This window comes from Macaca mulatta, chromosome 2, assembly GCF_049350105.2.
Source record: "Macaca mulatta isolate MMU2019108-1 chromosome 2, T2T-MMU8v2.0, whole genome shotgun sequence".
Taxonomy (NCBI): domain Eukaryota; kingdom Metazoa; phylum Chordata; class Mammalia; order Primates; family Cercopithecidae; genus Macaca; species Macaca mulatta.
This window is the reverse complement of record NC_133407.1, coordinates 45,380,340-45,400,786: the sequence shown is the minus strand read 5'-3', so window position 1 is coordinate 45,400,786 and position 20,447 is coordinate 45,380,340. Positions and strand designations below refer to the sequence as shown.

Here is a 20,447-nt window from a genome sequence, read left to right as displayed (position 1 = left end):
GGATGGTTCTAATAAGTCGTTTATCCCAACAGCTGTACTACCTCAGTATATGTTTGTTTTTAAACATTTTATTTATCAAATTGTGAAATAAAAAGCTTTCTTTGGTTAACATATTTCATGTAACAGGAGGAAAATATTTCAGGAGTGATAAGGTTACCAAAATTATGCTAAGCCTACTAAGGTGATTCTGAAGTTATACTTTGTATCATTCTTCGAGGGTAACAATCTGTTCTTTTAATTCCATGGTTTGGTCAGGAATTGGAGTAGACACACACACACCTTTTACTTCTTTAGCAGTGTCAGACTCCCTTCTGCATCTTTCTGAACCTTAACCCATTCTTGGTCCTGGCTTCCCTTTCTTCATAAGTTTCTTTGATTCTTTTTTTCCTGCCTTTGGATACAATATGCTTTAATACTCAACCACTCTGGACCAGCATGACCATGCAAGTGTTTTACAGTCTGTTTTATTGTACAGTGCCCATGCCATACTGGTTATTTTAAATATTTTGAGTATTACCCTGAGAGTATACTGCTTTATTTCCTTATGCTTTCTTTGTCTACCTCCATTATAAAGTCATAGAAATGTGTTATTGAACTATTTCTCTTTGATATTAGTGGTGCAGTGGTTCTTGGATTTTAGGATATTTTTCTTGTAAACTATCTTGGATGTTACATTACTTAATAGAATCAGTTCTTCATGACATGAAAGTGAATTGTCAATTTGAGGCTAAAAATAGAGGACTACTAGATGCCTTTTAGGTGAACTGAATGAAGTCTGAATAGAAAAACAATTTAGCTGTGTGTCTTGTAGAGTGAAAAAAACAAGAAAAACTAATTTAAAATGAATGTTGAGAGTAAGGATGACTTTGCTACATAACTAGGTTAGTAAAATATGTAAATGAGGAGTAGCAGTGAAATCAGAATTCTTATAGTTGAAAATCAAAATATAGCAAGTATATCGTGACATATCTAAGATACAAAAATTTAGTTTGCTTATAAATTTTAAACTAACATGAGGAAATATTATAAATACATTGACAAAAAGCTATATTGATATTGGTTCTTATATTTCTATTATGCTATTTTATATTTTCACAGCATTTGATGACCAGTGAAGATTCACCAATTATAGAATATTACCCACCTGATTTTAAAACTGACCTAAATGGGAAACAACAGGAATGGGAAGCTGTGGTGTTAATCCCTTTTATTGATGAGGTCAGTGCATGAAATAATCATTACATACACATATATTCTTAATCAGAGACTATTTCACATAAGTTAATGAGCAATGGATTTTAATCACCATTTATGTTTTGTTAATGAGATTTAACTACCCTCTTCATTATGTGCATAAAAACTTCTAGGTATGCTAATTATAATAAGGCTGAAGTGGCTTTACTATTATTAGACAAAGTAGTCTTCAGAACAAGGAGTAATATTACCAGAGATAAAGAGATGTTTTATACAGATAAAAGAGTTCAGTTCAAGAAGACATAAAAATCCTAAATATATGGTACCTCATAAGGAGCCTAAAATACATGAAACAAAAATTATCAGAATTATAGCTAGAAATTTCAACACTTTTCTCTGAGGAATAACACAAGAGGACAAAAATTCAATAAGGATAAAGAAGATTTGAATAATGCTATAAGCCTATTCATAAAATTAAATTAGAAATAGTAACAAAGATCTGGGGAATCCCCATATGTTTTGAAACTGAATAGCACACTTCTAAATAACCTATGATGAAAGAAGAAATTAAAAGAAAAATTAGAAAATATTTTGATCTGAATGATAATTAAAATACAATACATCATAATTGGGGCTGAGCGTGGTAGCCTGTTATCCCAACACTTTGGGAGGCCAAGACGGGAGGATTGCTTTTTTTCCCCTCAGGAAAGAAAAAAAAAAAGGATCCATGGTCGGTAGGATATGACAAAAGCAGGGCTTAAAAGGAAATTTAAGGTTCTAGATATTTATGCTAAACAAGAAGAAGATGTAAAATAAACTACTTAAGCTTCTGCCTTAAGAAGATAAAAAAAGAAGAGCAAATTAAACTCAAGCAGAATGAGGGAAATAAAAAGAAGCAGAAATTTACAGAAAATGAACAAACAATGGAGAAAAATTAATGACATCAAAAGTTGGTTCTTTGAAAAGATTAATAAAGTCAGTAAATCCTACCTAAACTAATCAAGAAAGTTAAATAAAAGTGAGGAAGACAGACATAAATTGCCAATATTGGGAATGAAAGGAGATATCTTACAGTTCCTACATATAGTAAAAGGATAGTTAAGGAATGTTATGATCAAACTTTATGTCAACAAATTCAGCAACCTAGATGAAGTGAACATATTTCATCACAACTTAGCAAAACTCACAGAAAAAAATATAAAAATCCAAATAGTCTTTTATATATTCTAGGCCCAGATGTCTTCACTTGTGAATTCTAGCAAACATTTAAGAAATAATGCCAATCTTTTTGTGTGTGTGTGTGTGAGATGGAGTCTTGCCCTGTTTCCCAGGCTGGAGTGCAGTGGCACTATCTCCGCTCGCTGCAAGCTCTGCCTCCTGGGTTCACGCCATTCTCCTGCCTCAGCCTCCCGAGTAGCTGGGACTACAGGCGCCCACCACCAAGCCCAGCTAATTTTTTGTACTTTTAGTAGAGACGGGGTTTCACTGTGTTAGCCAGGATAGCCTCGATCTCCTGACCTCATGATCCGTCCGCCTCACCCTCCCGAAGTGCTGGGATTACAGGCGTTAGCCACTGTGCCTGGCCGAAATAATGCCAGTTTTACACAGTTTCAGAAAATAGAAGAAAGGAAATTGCTTCCCAACATTTTATTAGACTAGCATATTCCAGATACTCAAATTTGACATGGCGTTAAAAGAAATGAAAATTCTGACTGATACTCCTCCTAAAAGTAGATGCAAAAACTCCTAAGAAAGTAACATGAGACCAGGCACGGTGGCTCATGCCTGTAATCTCAGCACTTTGGGAGGCCGAGGCAGGCGGATCACAAGATCAGGAGATCAAGACCATCCTGGCTAACACGATGAAATCCCGTCTCCACTAAAAATACCAAAAATTAGCAGGGCGTGGTGGCGGGCGCTTGTAGTCCCAGCTTCTTGGGAGGCTGAGGCAGGAGAATTGCTTGAACCCTCAGAGGCAGAGATTGCAGTGAGCAGAGATCCCACCACTGTACTCTAGCCTGGACAACAGAGCCAGACTCCATCTCAAAAACAAACAAACAAAAAACATGAGATAGAATCTGGCAGTGTATAAGAAGGATAATACTCATGACCAAATGGGATTTATTTTAGAAATACAAGGTTACTTTGTGGTGTAATTTACCACATTATCAGTATTCAACATCCAGTTTTTTTTTTCCACCTTCCACTATCTGACCAAGAATATTTTTTTCATAAACACCCAATTTTAATAGAAATGTTCAACAAACAGGGATAACGAGAAACTTCCTCAACCTTATGATAAAGGCATATAAAAAATCTTACTGCAAACAACATACTTAATAGTAAAAGAAGGACCATTTTCCTGTAAAGTCAAGAATAGGACAAGATGTCCATTCTAACCACTTCTTTCTAACGTTTTACTGGAGGTCTAGTGTGTTAAGATGAAGAAAATAAGTAAAATTGTTTTTATTTGCAGGTGGCATTATTTATGTAAAAATTCTAAGGAATCTTCAAAAGAGAAACTGATACGTAACTTTAGCAAGGTTACAGAGTGTAAGATATGTACAAAAACTAACTGTATTTCCATATACTAGCAACAAACCATTTGAAAATACAAAACTTTTAAGAAGCTTAAAGATTCTGCTTAAAATAGCATTTAAAAATATACACAGCTATAAACTTAACAACCTATGTGGAAGCCCTCTACCCTGAAAGAGATGGAAAACCTAAATAGATGAAGGGATTATATCATGTTCATGGATTTGAAGACTTAATATTATCAAGGTGTATGTCCTCCTCAATTTGATATTTAAACTCAATCCCAGTGAAAATCCTAGCAGGTTTTTATGTAATTGAAAATATGATTCTAAAGTTTTTATAAGATTGCAAAGGAGAAAACCAAAACAATCCATATAAAGAACAGTGTTGAAGGACTTACATTACCTGATTTCCAGACTTACCATGAAGCCACATTAATCAAGACACTGTGTTATTGGTATAGCAATAAGCAAATAGATAAATTGGAACAGAAATAATCCACCCAAATATATGTTTACGCCGTTAATTCATCTTCAATTAAGGCACCAAAGCATTCAGTGAGTAAAGAAAGTGCTTTTCAAAAGTTGGTGCTGGAACTACTGGCTGTATTTGTGAATAAAAGTGAATCTTGACCCATACCTCACACCATACACAAAACTTAATTCAAAATATGTCATAGATCTAAATGTATTAATAAAAGCTAAAACTATAAAACTTCTTGAAGCAAACTTAGGAGAAAATTTTGATCAAGATTCTGAAATCACTAACCATAAAAGAAAGAAATTGAGAAAATAGATTTCACCAAAATCAAAATATTTCCACTTATCAAATGGTGCTATTTTAAAAAGAGTAGGTAAGCCACAGACTAAGAGAAAAAAATATATGCAGAACATACACATGCATGGAACCGGTATCCAGAGTATATAACCAACATTTCCAACTCAAAGATATAGAACCCAATTTTTTAAATGGGCAAAATATTTTTGAAGGACCATTTTCACAAAGCAAGATATACAAATAATAAGCAATGGAAAAGTGCTCAATATCATTAGGCATCAGGCAAATATAAATTAAAAACATGATAAGATACCACTGTACTATAATTTCGGTTGAATGGAAAAAACTTAAAAGGCAATACCCAATGTTGGCAAGAATGTGGAGCAGCTGGAATTTTTATACACTGCTAATGGGAGTATAAAATGGATAAAAGCACTTTTCATATCTATCTGGCAGTTTCTCATAAAGTAAATTATACACCTACCCTAGGACCCAGCAATTCCATTCTTAGATATTTACCAAGAGGAGGGGAAAGTATGTTTAAAAAATGTTTTTTGTACAAGACTATTCATAATAACTAAACTGGAAACCACCCAATACCAGTCCACAGGACAATAGATAAGTAAATTGTGGTACAGATTAAGCATCCCTAATCTGAAAATCAGAAATTTGAAATGCTCCAAAAATTAGAAATTTTGAGCATCAACCTGATGCCACAAATGGAAAATCTATACCTGGCATCATGGGATGGGTTGCAGTCAAAATGCAGGTACACAACACACAGCTTAATTGCATCCCAAGGGATAGAAGACCCTCCCAGCCCTCTTCAGCTGCAATATACCTTTTCTGCACACACCCAGATTCCCCCACCTAAGCACACCCACAAAGGGTAATAAAATGGCACATGTGTAGGCCAGATGCACCAATGGGAGGTTCCCCACAATGCCCCAAATGGGGCCCAGGCCTATGTGCATTGCTCACTGTGTTATTTTGCTTATTCTTTGTTCTGGCGTGAAGATAGTGTTGACAGTGTCAAAAAGGACTGCAGCTACCCCTATGGGTGTTGGTGTCAAGAAAAATAGGAAGCATTTATGTTTTCCTGTAGCATAGAAAGTCAAGTTGTTGGAGAAACTTGACTACGGTGTAAGTGTGAACTGTCTTTTAGAAGAGTATGATATTATAATGTCCATATATGACCTGAAGAAACAGAAGGGTGAGCTGTTAACATTCTGTGCTGAAAGTGATGAGCAGAAGTTAATGAAAAAGAGAATACTGCATAAAGCTACAAATGAGGATATCAATCATGTATTGAAGTACTACATTTGTCAGCACTGCTGTGAATACATGCCATTTAATGGCAGGCTGATAATGAAACAAACAGATCTATCACAGTGAACTGGAAATTGGAGAGAAGTGTGAACATTCAACATACTGGTTGCAAAAGTTTAAAAAAAGACGTAACGCTCTCGTCAGTGTACATATGCTTTAAAAAACTGGAATGATACAGAGAAGATTAGCATGGCCCTTGCGCAAGCATGACATACAAATTCATGAAGCATTCCATACTAAAAAATAGTAATAATAAAAATGAAAAAGTAGGCTGGGCACAGTGCCTCATGCCTGTAATCCCAGCACTTTGGGAGGCCAAGTTGGGCAGATCACTTGAGGTCAGGAGTTCAAGACCAGCCTGGCCAACATGGTGAAACCCCGACCGTACTAAAAATACAAAAATTAGCCCTGTTGGTGGTTCACGCCTGTAGTCCCAGCTACTCAGGAGGCTGAGGCATGGCAATTACTTGAATTCAGGAGATGGAGGTTGCAGTGAGCCGAGATTGTGCCACTGCACTCTAGCCTGGGTGATAGAGTGAGACTCCATCTCAAAAATAAATAAATTTAAAAAGTCACAGCACTGAACTTGTAAATAGGATGATAAAGCACCTGCTTATCATGAAGTAAGAGAAATTCATTGACACGTTTGCCACGGTCTTTGCTAGTGATGTCAGAACAAGTCTGTAATGCTGATGAAACATTACCGTTTGGGCATTTTTGCCCTAGAAAGACACTGACTGCGGCTGATGAAACAGCCCTTCCAAGAATTAAAGATGCCAAGGACCAAATAACTGTGCTGGGTTATGCTTATGCAGCAGGCATGCATAAGTGTAAACTTGCTGTGATAGGCAAAAGCTTGCGTTCTCACTGTTTTCAAGGTGTTAATTTAATACCAATCCATTATTATGCTGATAAAAAGGCATGGATCACCAGGGACATCTTTTCAGATTGATTTCACAAACATTTTGTACCAGCAGCTTGTGCTCACTGCAGGGAAGCTGACTGGATGATGACTGCAAGATTTTGTTATATCTTGACAACTGTTCTGCTCATCCTCCAGCTGAAATTCTCATCAAAAATAATGTTTATGGCTCGCGCCTGTAATCTCAACACTTTGGGAGGATTGCCTGAGCCCAGGAATTCAAGCCCACCCTGGGCAACATAGCAAGACCCAACCTCTACCCCTCCAAAAAAAATTAACTGGATATTGTGGTGTATGCCTGTATTCCCAACTGCCTGGGAGGCTGAAGTGAGAGGATCGCTTGAGCCCAGGAGGTCGAGGCTGCAGTGAGCCATGATTGCCTCACTGCACTCCAGCGTGGGTGTCAGAGCAAATCCCTGTCTCAAAACATGAACAAAAATGTTTATGCCTTTTTGCCATGTACTTTTCCCAAATATGACTTTATTAATTCAGCCGTGTCACCAGTCATATCCAAAAAATTATTGCCAAGACCAGTGTCAAGAGGTTTCTGTCCTATGTTTTTTTCTAGTAGTTTTATACTTTAAGGTCTTAATGTTTAGGTTTTTAATCCATTTTGAGTTGATTTTGTTTATGGTAAGATAAAAGTCCAGTTTTATTCTTCTGCATATGGATGTTCAGTTGTCACAACACCATTTATTGAAGAGGCAATCCTTGCCCTGTTGTGTGTTCTTGGCAACCTTGTCAAAAATCAGACGGCTATAAATTATGGATTTATTTCTGGGCTATTTTGTTCCATTGGTCTGTATGTCTTATTGAAAATACTTTTATGTATGTTTACCTTTTGCATTTTCTCTTTTGTAATTTGCTTGTTTTATTCTTTCCCCCATTTTTCTTTCTTTTTTTCTTTTGATTTTTAGCTACTTTGTATATTAGAAATAGTTTTCCCCAGTCTCACATCTGTCTCTTGATTTGTATATGGCATTTTCTGTCATATACATTATCTTTTACTTAAAAAATGTCTTTCCCCTTAAGGCTGTTAGGTTTTTTTCTGTCTTCCTTAAATAAAAGTTTATCACACTAAATTATCAATACCACCTAGATTTTCTTCTGATACATTTATTATTTTGTTATTGGGATACTTGCTTTTATATATGGTAGGAAGTTCAGAATTGTATGTGCTTTTTTTCCAGCTGGATAGCTAGTTAGGACATTATTATTTAAATACCTAAAGGACTGTGTTTTGGCATAGATTTGGGTCTATTATTGAACTCTATCTATTCTGTTCTTCTGGTCTGTGGGTCTCTTGTAGTGTCAGTACTAGTGTTTTGATTACAGTAGCTTTATCAAAAGTGATAGGATCTGGTAAGACAAGTCCCAGGTTACTTTTTACTGTTCATACATTCATTCTTCTATATTAACACTGGTATCTTGCCCTTTTTTTAAAAAAAAAAAGATATTTTAAATCATTAATATCCTGATTGGAATTACTTTAAATGTATAAGTTAATTTGGAAAGATGGACGGTGCTATACTACTACAGAATTTGTAAAGAGATTAATGCTCTGTGAATTATGATATAATAATTATAATAGATTCACACTTAAAATTTTATTTTCTGCTGCCTTGCTTATTTGCACGTTAGTGGCTACTGTTGGGGTAATAGCTTCAGAGGACTTTGCAGTGGCAGCGGTATTCTAGGGCCCTTTGAAACAACAAATAGCATATTTTTCATGCAATGAAATGGAAGAGTTTCATTAGTTAAGATTTTGTTTTTCAAGAGCACAAATGGTTATACTGTATATGGAGGAAAAAGACTTACTCTGTTTGTTGAGATTACAGAATTTTTATACTTTTAACCCTTCTTGTCAATCCTTATATTCAGAAGCGATTATTGGAAGCCATGGAGACATGTAACCACTCCCTCAAAAAAGAAGAGAGGAAAAGAAACCAACATAGTGAGTGCCTAATGTGCTGGTATGATAGAGACACAGAGTTTGTCTATCCTTCTCCATGGCCGGAAAAGTTCCCTGCCATAGAACGGTGTTGTACAAGGTAATGTTACTTGGTAATTTTTCAACAACAAAAGAGTCCTCCTAACACAAGGGTGCGAGAAGTAGGGGAGAGGGAGCTTTGAATATCTGTTTGGAGAATTAGCAAATAGTCTATGACAGTTATAGTCAATTGATAATCAGTGAGTTACATCTAACTTGCCAAGGATCTAAGGATCTCTCACACTTGTGTCTATAATTCTCTACTTTGGTCAGATTCTGCATTTCTCTTTCCTTCTTCTATTAAAAGCGTTTGAATTTTTTCTCTCTAATGTATATCCCTGCATTTTGTCTCCCTCGAATGGATATGTGAATTTTTGTTTTCATTGTCAATGTCTCTGCTCCCAGCATTATTTGGTAATGCTGTGACATTGATGATTATACCCCCCAGCCACCCAACTAGAAAGACGGAAATAAGAAATAAAGAGCTCCATTTTTTTCTCTTCATTACTTCCTTGTTTTTTCTCTTCTCTCACCTTCCCTGCAGATAATCTACCTAGATGGCAATTCAGTGGCAAATAAAGTAAACATCTCTCAGTTACAACTTTTCCTTTTGTTAAAGGAAAGAGAAGGATAAAATAGGCATTATAAAATGTTTATTTTCCATCCTGGGTTTTGGAACATGGAGGATATAGAGATTTGTGTTACGTGTCATATTTTCTCTTAAAACTTATATATACAGTTTTGTTTTAGATTAATGGGGAAGATCTCAACTTAGTAATCTACAGGGATGATTGTGTCTAGACCAATAACAGTGGAGAGGCTGGTTATCTGCTTGTGTTTTCTTCATCTGGAACTTATTGTCATTCTCTTCTTTAAAAACAAGGATGAACCTTACGAAATATTCAAGGGAAAGTTTAAAAACTGTAATTGTTTGTAATGTATTAATTTTAAATTAAATACCTTGATTTATTTTCTAGGTATAAAATAATATCGTTAGATGCTTGGCGTGTAGACATAAACAAAAACAAAATAACCAGAGTTGACCAGAAGGCATTATATTTCTGTGGATTTCCTACTCTGAAACACATCAAACACAAAGTCAGTGGCTATTTAATTCAGAATTTTTTCACTTCTATGAAGTGTGAAGTGATTGTAGAGAAAGAATTAAAATTAAATTCTTTGAATTTTTTTAAAGTTTTTTTTGAAGAAAAGTGGCGTTCAAGTATTCCAGCAAAGCAGTCGTGGAGAAAACATGATGTTGGAAATCTTAGTGGATGCAGAATCAGATGAACTTGTAAGTATTTTATTTATCATTCATTTATTAGATGCTTATAATGTATTAAACTATAACTGCTGAGATGTTTATCAAGGAGGTATTATATGTTATAACTCTAGAAATTTGGAGCCTAAATAAGGATAAAGCAAAGAAACATTCATACAAATTAGATAATAGTTCAAGAACCTGTATCATTGTGACACAATGAATATGCAAATTTTCTAGAAATTTTAAAAAGGAGACAAGCTATGTAAACCAAAAGTTAAGTATAAACTTGTAAATGAGAATAGGCTTGAGCTGAGTGCTGAAAAAACAGGTTAGGACAAAGAAAAGGAGGGGAAGGCATTCTAGTAGAAAGAAATATCATGAGCCAGTCATTTCAGTAAAAAATGTGATATATTATTGTTTTTAACCTTTTTGTGTGTCTGAACTATTTCTTAACACTTATTCTTTTCTTTAGAATAAATGTGATATATTTGAGTAGAAGGAATAAATAAGCCTTATTGAAGCCGAGGATTTGTGTTTGGAAATAGTAGAAGATAAGGGTGAAAAATCAGATTGAGGCTAGATTATGGAGAACCTTGAGTACCAGGCTAAGGCGTTTGGACTTATTTTCCCATGACCATTATCTTGAAATTGGTATTTTCATAAAGATTAATTTGGTGGCAGTATAATAAACTAAATTGCACAAAAGAGAAATTGAAGAAAGCGGGAAAGCTTGTAGATATAGCATCAGGTGATAGAGACATAAACTGCGGAAGTAGCGATAGATCTAGATGAACAATACGAAGTAAAACTGATAGGTTTCATTATTTGATCAAATACAGGGGGTGAAAAGAGAAACTATTAATAGTAAATGTGACTGAGATATCCCTGCTAATTAACTTAAAAAACAAAAAACTGTAGTTTACTGGACTTGAAAAGTTAAAACAGGGGAGTTGATGGTTTAGGGGGACGAAACGATGAATAATGATGGAATTTTAAGGTGACACTAGGGTGTTTAACTGGAACTGCCTTGCCAGCCTTTCTTAACCAGTGTTCCACAAGATGTATAAGCCTTAATGCCCTAAGTCATTCATTGCAAGCAATACATTAACTTCTGTGCTTGTAGAACAGTAGGAGCTATGTACCATCCTTGAGAGAATAGAGAAAGTAGACATATTTTGTGTTCTCTGATTCAGGTGAAAAACCTGTTTAGAAAGGCTGTTTACGGCTGGACACGGTGGCTTATGTCTGTAATCCCAGCACTTTGGGAGGCTGAGGCGGGCAGATCATCTGAGATGAGGAATTGAAGACAAGCCTGGCCAACATGGTGAAACCCCGTCTCTACTGAAAATACAAAAATTAGCCGGGCGTGGTGGTGGGCGCCTGTAATCCCAGCTTCTCGGGAGGCTGAGGCAGGAGAATTGCTTGAACCCAGGAGGTGGAGGTTGCAGTGAGCCAAAATCATGCCATTGCACTCCAGCCTGGGTGACGAGAGCAAAACTCCATCTCAAAAAAGAAAAAAGAAAGGCTGTTTATGTACAGTTAAATACCTGGAGATAGAGCTTAGAGAGAGATAAGGATATTCAAGTTGTCGACAGAGAATTGATCACTTTGAGGTTCATTTCGCTGAAGACAAGGTACATTGAGTGTTCATGATCTCAGCATAAAGAAATACCCACAGTTATAAATGGTGGTGGTGAGGGAGCTGATAGAAATACAGAGGTAAGAAAGAATGATTCCAAAGTTAAATAGTACCACAGAAACATGGAGCAGAGGATGTAGGCTGCATAAATCTGAAGAAGAATAAAAACTCAAATAAGATCTGTGAATTTGTCTATTAGAACATCAATGTTGATGTTTGAAAATTCCATTTCAGTAGATTGGTGGAAGCAGAATTTCAGTTCCTGAGAACTAGGCTAAGATTGGGTAGACGGGAAGTAAAGGTAGCAAGTATTAAGCCCTTGGTCAATAAGTTATTTATTTATTTGTTTGTTTGTTTGTTTGATGGAGTCTCACTCTGTTGCCTAGGCTAGAGTGCAGTGGCACAATCTTGGCTCACTGCAACCTCCGCCTCCCGGGTTCAAGCTATTCTCCTGCATCAGCCTCCCGAGTAGCTGGGATTACAGGCACCCCCCCACCACGCCTGACTAATTTTTGTAGTTTTAGTAGAGTCAGGGTTTCACAATGTTGGCCAAGCTGGTCTCGAGCTCCCAACCTCAGGTGATCCACCTGCCTGGGCCTCCCAAAGTGCTGGGATGACAGGTGTGAGCCACCATGCCTGACCAAGAAGTTTATCATTGAAAGGGATGCCAGAAGCATAACTATAAATAAGAGAAGATGCAGCCAATGAATCCGATGAATCAAAATCCCTACCAAAGAAATGAGGGAGAGCTAATGGAGAAAGGAGGTTTTAAAGGCAGTGTAGAGGGAAAGGATGTTTATCATGACAGGACCCCATGTGACTTAATAAGGAATTTCACCTGGGGCTTAAATAAAAGGATTAATCTGGGAAAGGAAGACAACTGTTTCTTCAAAAACTAAAGGAAAGAGTGGGAGAATGAAATTAGAATTAGATATATAGAAGGGAAAAGGATAACTGAGGGAGTCTAGTTTTAATGTTAAAACTGTTTTGTTTATCAGAATATGTGTTCTATTGTTTTGTATGTTCAAAGTTAGAAATGTCTAAATATCAAAATAAAAGTTACCCCAAAAAAGCCTAAAAATAGTTATCTGTAATTATTTAAATAAATTATTAATAATGATTAAGGATAATAAACAGAAAAAAGATGAATGAACATTTGTATTTAAACTTCAGTTTCTATTGCAAAATTATTGCTGTCCAGCCAATATGGTTAAATTGAATTGGATAATATAGTTTCTTTTTTCTTTTTTCTTTTTTCTTTTTTTTTTTTTTTGAGGCAGAGTCTCACTCTTTCACCCAGGCTGAAGTGCAGTGGCGCGATCTTGGCTCACTGCAACCTCTGCTGCCCAGGAGCGATTCTCCTGCCTCAGCCTCCTGACTAGCTGGAATTATAAGCACCTGTCAGTTAGCGTGCCTGGCTAATTTTGTGTGTGTGTGTGTGTGTGTGTGTGTGTGTGTGTGTGTGTGTTTTTTTAGTAGAGACCGGGTTTCACCATCTTGGCCAGGCTGGTCTTGAACTTCTGACTTCGTGATCCACCTGCCTTGGCCTCCCAAAGTACTGGGATTACAGGCGTGAGCTGCAGCGCCCCCGGCCTACAGTTTCTTAAAACTAAAATTTTTTACTTAAAATATTATTTCCTACAGTATATTTGTAGAGTATTTTATGGTTTATGAAAGCTTTCATGTATATGATTTTCTCTTATCCTCAACGTTGTAAGGTAGATGTTATTCCTATTCCTCATAAAAGAAAACTGAGACTCAGTGGGATTAAATGATATGCCAAAGATTATTCTATAGCTGAAAAAGTGGTAGAACCCAAATTTGGACCTGTGTCTCCTGATTTTAAGTCTAATATTCTTTTTTCATCACACCAGCTATAAACTGAAATGAGATTGTATTTCTTAGATCCTGTTTTAAATAATTGACTACGTAATATGAAACAGTGAATAGTTCTTTTCTAGATATTTCTGCTGTTCTTTTTACTTTTCCCAGTTACCATAAAAAAATAAGCAAGATAATTAGAATGATAGAGTTTTACACCTGGATGAAAGATGGAATTTTGTAAAGCAACTCATCCAACTTGTTCATTTTATTTATTTATTTTTGAGATGGAGTCTTGCTCTGTTGCCTAGCCTGGAGTGCAGTGGCGCAATCTCACCTCACTGCAACCTCCACCTCCCAGATTCAAGCGATTCTGCTGTCTCAGCCTCCGGGTAGCTGGGACTATGGCGTATGCCACCTCGCCTGGCTAATTTTTGTAATTTTAGTAGAGACAGGATTTCATCATGTTTGCCAAGCTGGTCTTGACCATCTGGGATTACAGGTGTGAGTCACTGCACCCAGCCCCAGCTTGTTTATTTTAGAATTTAAAAAACTTAAATGGAGATTGGAAAATTTTGCCTATGTAAAGTTTTCTCTTAGACCCGAAATCATGAATGAACTTTTTTGCTTTTACTTTAAGACCATAGAAAATGTAGCTTCATCAGTGCTCGGAAAATCTGTCTTTGTTAATTGGCCTCACCTTGAGGAAGCTAGAGTTGTGGCTGTATCAGATGGAGAAACTAAGTAAGTAAGATTTGATTTATAATTTTTCTAACATATATTTGCTTTGTTACTTTGATGGCTTTTATTGATTCATTTTTTTAACTGACAAAATTATATTAAGAACATTTACACGCTATACCAAAAATGAAAGTCTAACGACACCACTTGAAGTTCAAACACTATTGACAGTTTATTGTACCTCTCTTGAAACGTTTTAGATGCCTATGTTATTTTTTTCCCTTTTAATTGCTTGGAAGTTTTGTATCCTAATTCTTTTCTGAAAGTGGTTATCATTATATCACTTAGCAAGTATATTTCTCTTTTAGTCATTCATATAAATTTTATCTTGATTTCTTATATTTTATTTTTCATATGGCTAGAATTTTCTGAAATAATTTTTTTTCAGAGAAGATGGGTAGATATTATGGTTTTTTTATTTTGAGTTATTACACATCAAAAATGTTTTGTTTTTTTTCAATTCACACATAGGTTTCGAATTTTGGAGGCCCAGTTTCTTTTCCTTTTCTCTTAGAGCTCTGCATACATCTCTCCGTTAATGTAGTGTTGATGAGAAGTCAGTGCCAGTATGGTTTTTTCCTTTATTGGCATCTGCTTTTGTATATGAAATCTTGAGGGTTTTTTTAATCGGAATTTAATTCCTCTACCTTTCTGATGAAGTCCAATTTATTAATTTTTTTATGCTTTTGATTTCATGTCTAAGAGCTCTTATTCCAGCCCTAGATCCTGAAGATTTTCTTTGAAAAGTTTTATAGGTTTACCTCATTTTACATGAAATCAGTAATCCATTTTGAATTAATTTTTGTATAAGGTATAAGGGGTAGATCTACTTTCATATATTTGTGTATGAATATTCAGTTGCTCCAACATCATTTGTTGAAAAGACTGTGCTTCCTCCATGTCTTTTTTTATGCCAATGACACATTAACACATTGGCTTGATTACCATGTTTTAAGTCTTAATTAACATCAGGTAGTGTGATTCCTTCAACTTTACTTTTTTTTTTTTTTTCCAGAATTGTTTTAGCTATTTTAGGTCCTTTGCCTTTCCGTATAAATTTTATAATTCTCCTCTATCTCCAAAAAATCTTGGAGGGATTTTTATAGGAATTGTATTAAACCTATAGATCAATTTGGGGAGATTTAACTAAGTTGAATATTCTGATCCATGAACACAATATATCTCTTCATTTATTTAGATCTTTGATTTCTCTCTCAGTGTTTGGTTTTTTTTTTGTCATACTGATCAGGTACATGTTTTGTTAGACTTATGTAATTTTTCTTGGAGTGAGTATGAATGGTATTATGTTTTAAATTTGTTTCCCCTGCTAGTATATAAAAATACAGTTGATTTCTTATGTTGATTTTATATCTTAGAATATTTTTTTCTTTTCTATTTTATTTTTAGAGTTCAGGACAGCCAGTTATTTTGTAGAATTCTAGATTTACCCTGTTGTTTCCTTTTAGTGTCATTTAACTTTGTCCTCTATCCTACATATTTCCTGTAAGTTGGAAGTTAGGGTTAGTAGCTTAATTAGATTCAGGTTAAACTTTTTTGGGGAAAATACTTTATAGGGGCCAGGTGTGATGGCTCACACCTGTAATCGCAGCACTTCGGGAGGCCAAGGTGGGAGGATCTCTTGAGGCCAGGAGTTCAAGACCAGCCTGGGCATCATAGTGAGACTCTGTCTCTATGAAAAAATTAAAACATTAGCTAGGCATAGTGGCGTGCACCTGTAGTCCTAGCTGCTCAAGAGACTGAGGCAAGAGGATTGTTTGAGCCCAGAAGTTTGAGGCTGTAGCGAGCTATGATCACTCCATTGTATTCCAGCTTGGGTGACAGAATGAGACCCCGTCTCTTTAAAAAAAACAAAAAAACAAACTTTATAGATAATAATACATACTTCTTATTGAATTTGTATTTTTTAACTCTTTAAAAATGTTTATTTTTATTATATGTTTAGTTTCTTAAAGAGAAAAAAATTATATGCTTTTTTTTTTTTTTTTTTTTTTTTAATTGAGATGGAGTCTCGCTCTGTCGCCCAGGCTGGAGTACAGTGGCGTGATCTCGGCTCGCTGCAAGCTCCGCCTCCCGGGTTCACGCCATTCTCCTGCCTCAGCCTCCCGAGTAGCTGGGACTGTGCCGCCACCACGTCTGGCAAATTTTTTTGTATTTTTAGCAGAGACGGGGTTTCACCGTGTTAGCCAGGATGGTCTCAATCTCCTGACCTTGTGATCCGCCTGCCTCGGCCTCCCAAAGTGCTGGGATTACAGGCGTGAGCCACCGCGCCCGGCCTAATAATATGCTTTTAAATTTTATTGACTGATTGACTGACTGGGAGAGACAGGGTCTTGCTCTGTTGCCCCGAGTGCAGTTCGAATCATAGCTCACTGCAACCTCAAACTTCTGGGCTCTAGTGATCCTCTCATCTTAGCTTCCCGAGTATCTGAGACTACAGATATGTGTTACCATACCTGGCATAGTTTTTTATTTTTCTCTGTAGAGACACTGTCTCAATATGTTGCCAGGTTGGTCTTGAATTTCTGGCCTCAAGCAATCCTCACATCTCAGCCTCCCAAAATGCTATGATCTGCATGAGCCCCCGCACCCAACCTTAACACTTTTTGATACATAATAATTGTACATATTTGTAGAATACATGTGATATTTTGATCATGTATATAACATGTAATTTTCAAATTATCCATTACCTCAAACACTTATCATTTCTTTGTGTTGGGAACATTTTCAATCTCTTCTAGCTATTTTCGAATATAGGACACTAAATTGTTAACTAGAGTCAACCTACTGTTGCTACAGGACACTGGAACTTATTCCTTCTATCTAACTTTGTACTAACCAGCTTATCTTCTTCCTCTATACTTCCCATGCTTTTAAAATTTGAATGAAATTAAGCCCTCGTTCTGCAATTTATATTATAGTTTATAAAAAGAATTATAATTATTTTAGTTCTGTAATTTACATAACAGTTGTGGGATTTTTTGCTATTATACCATGTGAAAAAAAAAATTTCATTTGGAAGACTCACACTGCTAGAACTCTATATTAAACCAGAACATTTTGGTTATATAGTTTTTATTTTAACTTTTAAGGTTTTACTTGGAAGAACCTCCAGGAACACAGAAGCTTTATTCAGGAAGAACTGCCCCACCATCTAAAGTGGTTCATCTTGGAGATAAAGAACAATCTAACTGGGCAAAGGAAGTACAAGGAATTTCAGAACAGTGAGTATCGTTAACAGTATTTAATATCATAGAACTAAAATCCACTTTAATGTACTTATTCTCTAACTTATTTTCCACTTAACATAGTAGTTACTCGGAATACTAATTACACCTTCATCCTGTGTTTGAAAGAAAGTAATGAGTTCTAGTTTAAAATGATATCTGATTAGCCGTAGTTACAGCCTTGCCCAGTTTGTCACTGACATACTTAATGAAGTATAGAAAAAAATTACAAACTCGTGTAATACTAGGAAGAACACTTAATGTATTGACTGATTTTGAGAGCTATTTTCACTAACTGTATAAGGCCATTGAATTGTTTGGCCACCTGTAAGTCATGAAAATTGGAAGAAAAACCCTCTTTTTTTCCTCATCTCCCGTTCCCCGTTCCTTTACTCTCTTCCACCCAAGCCCTGTATTCCCCAGGGCTTAGAATGCAGCCAAACTGAGATGCTAACCCACCTTGGAATGCTGGTTTTCAGTATCATCAGAATGTTTTATGTCCCATGATCCCACACCAGCAGCATCTCTCTTTTGCCATCCAAACACAAGAATTCCCAAAACAAAAGCAGAATATGAGGGGCTGGCATTGGCACGTGAAATGTTGTTTTAAATGTTTATCCATAGCCTTCCTATCCATGGATAAGCTTTTGGAGAATTCAAGGATACTCCATCTAATTTTGGGGCTAATACCAGGCCACAGTATCCTTATTCAAAGATGAGTAAACTGGGAAAATGTTCAAAGACCATGAAAAACCATCAACACCAAAGGAGATAAACAGCTCTTGAGAGGTAGAACGTATTTTTGCCTCCCAACGGTGTAAATTAGATACCCCATCATAGTTTACATCATTCTAAACTGTCTTTTGTAGCATATAAATAAAACCATAATAATAAACTTACTTGTATGATTAATTTAATAACTCTTTCTTTAGATACTATGCATCATAAGGGTAGAGAGCATATCTGTTTTTGTTACCTCTTTATTCTAATTTATTGGTTAGTGCCTGTGTACTCAGTAATTGTTAGTTTGAATGAATAGATAATATTTTAGTCAAGACTCCTTTAATTGGAAAAAAAATCATTCAAAGTACTTCAGATAAAGTGTTTAGTCATTTGTTTATATATGTAACATTGATATGTGAGTGTCAATGTATTGATACCTACTATAATACAGTAGTATGCATTGTAATGAATAAAAACACATAATGAATAATAATGAATAAAAACACACAGTTCCTATTCTTATGATATTTACAACTGCTGCATGGGAGACAACTATGATAATTGTTCTTGAAGGAGTAGTGCTCTGAGACCATTTGACTTAGCTAGGGAGGAATTTGTCTTAGTTAGTCAGGAACAGTTTCCCAAGGAAGTGTTGATTAAATTGATATCTGAATGCTGACTGGGAGTTAGGCAAGGAATGAAAAGGAAGTGTTTCATGATGAGGGAAGACTTACATGAAAGGCCCTATGGCAGGAGGAAAAGCAGCGTGTATTGAGGAAGATTTGGCAACAAAGACAAAAGAAAGTGGCAACCTCAGAAGTAGGAGAACAGCTAGAAGAGGGTTGTATCATGTAAACCAAAGGAAAAGATTATTTCAAGAATAAGGTAATAAACCATGCCATATATTTTGAAGAGATTTAGCAAGAGCTATATTGATTAAGCCATGGAGCTGAAAGCCAAACTGGATTGGGTAAAGGAATGATTGAGAGTTGCAGAAGTGGAGACACAATAGAAATTGACAACTTCTTCAAAAAGTTTAGCTATGAGAGAGAGACCAAGAGATCTTGACCTTTTATCTGTTGTTCCCCTTCTGAATGAGCTTGAACTTCTATGAGGGCAGCAAAAGACAGAGAGAACCATCAATGCAGAAGACTGCTAGAGATGATAACAATGTATACACGTTCACTCAAGAGAATAGTTTCTAGTGCCTACCAATTCAGCCTGTCTTGTTTAACCTTGTCAACCAACTTGGGTAGACAAGGCTATGTGGATTCCTGAGCACTTAGATTTATTTTTATTTTATTCTGGTCACCATTTTCTTAGGCTGCTTTTCTTTGCTACCATATTCCCCCCGATATCATCTCACTTTTTGTCCCTTCCTTTCATGCCTCCCTAGCTCTTCCATCTTCCAAGGTGAAATTCACAAGATCACTGTTGCTCTGCCCCTGAGTGTTTACTTATTTGTGATCTTTGCACATTAGAATGTTAGTAGCATGAGATGAGGATTCCATGGCTCTAACAATAGGAGTGATCCTTATGCAAACCATTTGGCTCTATGACTTTTGCAGTAAGAATGTAGAACCTATTATCTCGTATCTCCATGTATCTTAACTAAGATACATTCTACCAAGTTGAGTATATTCTTTTCCTATAAACATACACATGAAATATTTCCATAAGTACCAAATCATGTAGTTTTATTTTTAGAAACCTCTAAGCACATATGAAGTACCTAATAAATTTCTGTATACTTGTGTAACAAATTTTTTTTCTGATGAAAATCACCAGTAGGAAATAGCTAAAGAAGGATATATAATTGAGTAGAGCTGGGTTTTGGTTTATTCAGAGAGATTTAATCGTGTGTAAAAACAATGAGAAGGAGCAGAGATAAAACAATAAATTCTAAGATGAAAGGAGATGGATTCTTAAACAGGACATAAGATAGCTCCTCTGTTTTAACAGTATGGGAAGCAAATATAAGTTGGTTTGTGTGTTTGGCATGGGGAAAGCTGAGGAGCTCTCATTTGATTCTATTTTCTTTGTAAAGTAGATGCCGAGTTTAGCTATTGAGGATGGCTGGAGGAAAAGGAAGGTTGGTCATAAGTTGGGAGTAGAGTGAAGGAGGTTTGAAAATAGTTATTCAGGGAAATAGAAGAGTATCAGTTGATCAGGAAAATGTGGTAGAATGGTAAGCAGTATTGAGGATCCTTTTTGAAGTTGGAGTCATGATTTATAACAAAACATTCTATCTTGTGTTTTGG

General features: G+C 35.9%; 1 protein-coding gene and 1 pseudogene across 4 annotated transcripts in view; both read left to right on the top strand.

Moving 5' to 3' along the window:
* Positions 1-20,447, top strand: part of XRN1 (5'-3' exoribonuclease 1) — a 135,354-nt gene that overhangs the window by 26,703 nt on the left and 88,204 nt on the right. For all 4 annotated transcript variants that reach the window (XM_077991544.1, XM_001112305.4, XM_015131995.3 and 1 more), the window contains exons 15-20: positions 1,099-1,218; positions 8,642-8,811; positions 9,728-9,848; positions 9,946-10,044; positions 14,115-14,218; positions 17,329-17,460. In XM_077991544.1, coding sequence (XP_077847670.1) covers positions 1,099-1,218; positions 8,642-8,811; positions 9,728-9,848; positions 9,946-10,044; positions 14,115-14,218; positions 17,329-17,460 — 746 coding nt within the window. The remainder of the gene's footprint in view (positions 1-1,098; positions 1,219-8,641; positions 8,812-9,727; positions 9,849-9,945; positions 10,045-14,114; positions 14,219-17,328; positions 17,461-20,447) is intronic.
* On the top strand, positions 5,982-6,079 carry LOC114676514 (U6 spliceosomal RNA; annotated as a pseudogene).